General features: G+C 45.2%; 2 protein-coding genes across 2 annotated transcripts in view; one reads left to right on the top strand and one right to left on the bottom strand.

Annotated features, from left to right (window-relative positions):
• Nucleotides 1–1,783, top strand: part of PABPN1L (poly(A) binding protein, nuclear 1-like (cytoplasmic)) — a gene marked incomplete at its 5' end in the record, with an annotated part of 6,048 nt that extends 4,265 nt beyond the window's left edge. The window contains one exon of the mRNA XM_009698437.1: nt 1,709–1,783. Coding sequence (XP_009696739.1) covers nt 1,709–1,783 — 75 coding nt within the window. The remainder of the gene's footprint in view (nt 1–1,708) is intronic.
• A 284-nt stretch (nt 1,784–2,067) lies between these two features.
• TRAPPC2L (trafficking protein particle complex 2-like) lies at nt 2,068–4,245 on the bottom strand (the record flags this gene model as incomplete). The annotated part of the gene is made up of 4 exons (XM_009698426.1): nt 2,068–2,250; nt 2,970–3,049; nt 3,171–3,258; nt 4,073–4,245. Coding segments are annotated over 4 exons (387 nt in total), but the record flags the coding sequence as incomplete, so codon positions are not given.
• Nucleotides 4,246–4,656: the final 411 nt, after the last annotated feature.

Genomic DNA, 4,656 nt, shown 5'->3' with positions numbered 1-4,656 from the left:
GTTTATGAGCTCTGGAACCACTCATTTTTAAAGGAAAAACTTTTGTGTTAAAAGAGGCAGGTGGTGAACGCCAGCAGACAGCGTTACTGTGTGAAGTTCTGCATTGAAATCGGTTTTATTATGTAATTCTCACACTAATCTTTCAGCATCCTTGGTTAGGATTCCTCTAACCCAGATGCAACAGATGCGACTGACTCCTAAAGCAGCTTTTCACAGCTCAGGGGGCATCGCCAGGCTAAAAATCCCACTGGTGGTTTTTTTTTTCCCCTTAAGATTGCAAGATTTTTTTTTTAAGGCTTGGGGCTTTAACTCTTCATGTTGTGTTGATTTTGCACTTTGCCCACTGTGGACCATGCTGCTGAAACTGGCCTTGATCTGAGCTACCCTTAGGCTTAAGACTGTAAAACTGGCTTTTTCTAGGGTTTTAAACTTTCCATTTAGTAGCTTTGTAAATTCTTGAGACTTAATTTTTAACAAAAACTACTTTGGGGTCTTTGGACTCTCTTGTGGAAGTGGAAATGCTGAGCTCCTGTCTCTGAGTGAAAAGAGTGAAGATTTTTATATGAAAATGTTTTGGAATAGCAGTGTACAGCTGTGCCTTGTTTAGATGGTGGGAGAGGCTTGAACACTTTCATCTCTCATTATTTGACAGGTTGTTGTTGATTAAATGTATTTAAGTTCTGTTTCAGAAGGTATTGTAAATGTCACTTAATTTTAAAATAAATGATCCTGCTGTGTGAACTTGATCTGCAGTGAGACTGTGCTGGCTGTGAGCTGACACTATGCTGACCTGGCTTTCTCCAGGCTTCTTGTATCCTTTGGAGCTGTGCAACTTTTTTTTTTTGTATTTTTAGCTATGCTTTATGTGTTTTTAACTGATTTGGTACTTGAAGCATAGACTGTGGCCTGTGGGGCAGGAAATACTTGGAGCTGAGGGGTGTGAAAAAGCACTGAGTAGCTGCTCAGTGCCTATGCCTGCCTGCATTACCTCTGCTGAACTTGCTGTAGCTGCAGAGCCTCGCGTAGTGCCAGTGTACTGCACAAGTGATTAAGAAGCCGGGATGCCTTTCTAGTCTAGTTTGCATCTTTTTTCTGTATAAATACCTGCTATTGATTTGGTTGCCTTTCATTAGAACAGCAGGGAGCTGCAGGGGGAGGAGATGCTAATAGAGATTAGTTTGGGATGAGCCAGGCAGCTGTGCAGTCCTGATGTCCTAATCTCTTGGTGTGGATTTATCCCAGCTGCACTACCTGTGCTCCCTGACCTGGGCTAGAAATAACTGTACAGTGGGCCCGGCCTGTTGGAATGGGGTACAAAGCGCAAACAGCAAATGCTGTCAAATGTGAGTCACCCAAAGTTCTTCCCCAGGAAGGCAAGATCAATGCAAGGCTTGATTGGGTTCAAGGTGGTGCTTTGAGCCCAGCTGTCTGCCAGAGCTTTCTCAAGTACATAAACAGTGGCTGGGGCTGCAGAGAAACCTGGAGCCTTCGACTGACTTGCAGAGTTTTCTCCTTCCAACAACTAACCGAGTAAGTACATACAAATCTGGGTTCTCCCAGCTAAGGAAAAACAGGACAAGGAGCCCAAGCATCTTTGAGTTAAGCATTGCTTGTGATGCTCCTGTCAGAATGAAGTCCTGAGCAGCAGCCAAGGGGGCTGGCAAAGAGCAAAAGGACTGCTGTGGCTGATGTGCTCCCCCTGCTTTAGAGGAGCGGCTCTGAAGCACCAGCACTTCTGAGGATCAGTGTCACTCTCGCTGCCTCTCAGCTGACTGAAATCTAGGCTGACCCTAATAATAATCTCTTGGCTGTCTTTTGTGCAGCTGTGCTTGCTCTCATCACAAACACAGCAGGAACTGCTGTTTTTACACAAAGCCTGATTTCTACAGAAACATCTGAGTTGCACAGAGGCACAGCTGCACACATTGCTGTAGGGAACAAACCTATCCGACACAGCTGACCTTCCTGAAGGAAGAGCTGGCTCTCCCATGTTACCTGAAGGCATAAAGCTGAACACTGACTTCTGTGCTCTACTCAAGTTTGCTAGAGTAGAAGTGCATGCAAACCTTGCAGGCGTCAAGTTTATTTTACACAGAATAAATTTAAATTATTACACAGAATGAAAACAATATATACATCACTTTGTAGGCACACTCCTGTACACAGGGAATGTTCTCAACACTCGCGTGAGAAGGGGCAAAGCTTCAGCACACCTGCATCATCATGGAGTTCACCATGTTATCAAAAGCCCTAGAAAAGGAAATGAACAGAGAGAATTAAAGGAAGCAGCTAGCTCTGCACAGCAGATCTCTTGTAACAAAACCAATGGCTAACAATGCCACTTACTGGTTAACAAGCTGGCTTCCCTTAAGCTGAATACATGGTTTTACTCTTTAACTTTAGCATGCTCTGTTGAGTAAACAATGACTTTTAATCAAGCTGAAGTAAGGACAGGTCTTATGCTGGTTGTAGACCTGCCTCAGCAAAGCGTAGGAGAAGTTGTTCTTGCCCAGGCAACAGACACTCCCAACATTATTAAAATTCCCTGCGAGTTTAGATGAGAAATGAGGGGCACTGGCCCTCACATGTGAGGAATTACACATGTGCAATGCCCATCTGTCCTTACCCAAGGACAAGCACAATTGTTCACTCTTTAACCTGCTTATTTTCATGTTTACCTATGAAACAAGCAATTTTTTTCTCCCCAAGAATTTAATTTTCTTGTGTCAATGTTTCTAACACCAGCTCTGAGGTGGGAGCAAGAGTTCAATGCAACTTCTCATGAGACTATCGGTTTTCTGTTATGCAGTAACGGCCCAAAGACAACACAGCTGTTCTCCATTCAGGCAGCTAGAGCATGCACATCTGAACTGGTCAACCACAGGGGTTATGCTCTTGGTCCTATTGCATCATAGGTACAATGCAAGTTCCAGGAAGATGACAAAGATCAGTATGGTCAACCCACTTACCTGGAATGGATGTGGTCCCCAGGGTTATAAAAAGGGTTACACATTATGTCCGTGTATGAATTATGCAGCTTTCGGAACATCTGCAAAGGGATTGTAGTTTAGTTAATTTTTTTTCTTTTTTTGCTTCTCAGCACTTTTTGAATAAGCGGAAGTAGCAAAAACACTGATGTGGCAAGTTGTGCTCTGATTTCCTGCACTTACACTACGGATCTCATTGTCTCGAAGTGCTGTGTTTGAAGAATCCACCACCATAACAAACTTCACCTTCGAATTTGTCACGTAGCCGTATCTGTGCAGCTGTTAAGGCGCGTGCTTCTGCTACATCAGAGCCTGGCAAAGCAACTAAAACAAGGCTGGAATACACTCAAAGAAACAAGCTGGGAGGAAACATGACGTTCTTGCTGCGCCCAGTACATCACTAGGACTAGATGAGGTAAGCAAGACACTAGATCACAGGAATTGTATCCCCTTTCTACCTGACTTCTGCCATCTTTGATAATTCCAGCTCAAGCTTATGAAACCACCAGTTTATGAAAATCCAGAAATCAGGTCTGCTGATAACTTCCATCTGTGGGATTCAGGGAAAAAGCGGAAGAAATTTCAAAAGATCAACTTTGTGACTTAAAAACATTAGGGAACGTGTGACCCTGGAGTAGACATTTTAGAGAATCAGGCCACAGACCTGAGATTTAGGTACTTGACCAGAGACACCTTCACACTCCCGCTACTTTCATTAGTGTTACTAAAGAATCTAAGCTTTGTTCTAGTCACAGTCAACTGTTTTAGCTAAGCAGGGAATAAAGCACCCAGTTTACGACAGGTGAAGTCTAGCTGCGCCAGACACGCTTCACACATTGCACTCCCTCATGTAGGCTAAAGGTAAATTTTTCCACCGCCTGGTTGGGCAACAAAGCGGCTGCTGAACTGATCAAGGTACCAAACCTCAACCTCTACGTGACAAACTGGTCAATGAACAAGTCTGTATATTTTCTGCTGATGTCTTTAATGTGGCACCAAGTAGGAAGAGAGGTTTCCCACGTGGAGCCCCTCGCAAGAAAGAGCCTATAAATACAATGGCATGGCAAAAATCATTAGAAAGATACACCTTGTAGTCTTCAGTGGGGTAGAGGAGCCCTAGGTACAGTTCCCTCTGATCTACAAGAGCCTTGCCCATCGCAGAGATCTTTTCATCCACGACATCGAGGGAAGTGTGCACGGTGTAGTGGAACTTCAGCTCGTTTTCAGTTGGAACACTCCGGATGTAGAGGGGATAGTTCTGAGGAGGAGAACAAACTACACTCACCGGGACTTGCCGCTCTGCTGTGTTAAGTGACAGCTGATGCCACGACAGTGCTCTCAACCAAAGAATTGCTGCTGTCAGAAGTAAGCTATTTTAACCATTTTATGTTCACAGCTGTCACAGCACAGCCCCCCTCTACACCCTGCAGCACTTGCGGAGCAGATCTGTCTGCGTACGCCAGTGCCAGAAGAATCATTTGCACAGGCACGGCACAAGGCTCAGGTCTCTCCACTGCTTGACCTGCCTCCTTGTCCCAGCAGAGCCTGTCCCCATCTCTTTTGGAGGAAAACCCTTCTCTTCTCCTGGCAGCAGGGTACCCTGGCACCGTCCCTGCGCCTGCTGCCCCAGCCCCCCATGCCCTGGTCCCAGCCTGCTCCTGCCCAGCCC

Source organism: Cariama cristata, unplaced genomic scaffold, assembly GCF_000690535.1.
Source record: "Cariama cristata isolate BGI_N322 unplaced genomic scaffold, ASM69053v1 scaffold28930, whole genome shotgun sequence".
In the NCBI taxonomy this organism is placed as follows: Eukaryota; Metazoa; Chordata; class Aves; order Cariamiformes; family Cariamidae; genus Cariama; species Cariama cristata.
This window is presented reverse-complemented; position numbering and strand designations above follow the sequence as displayed.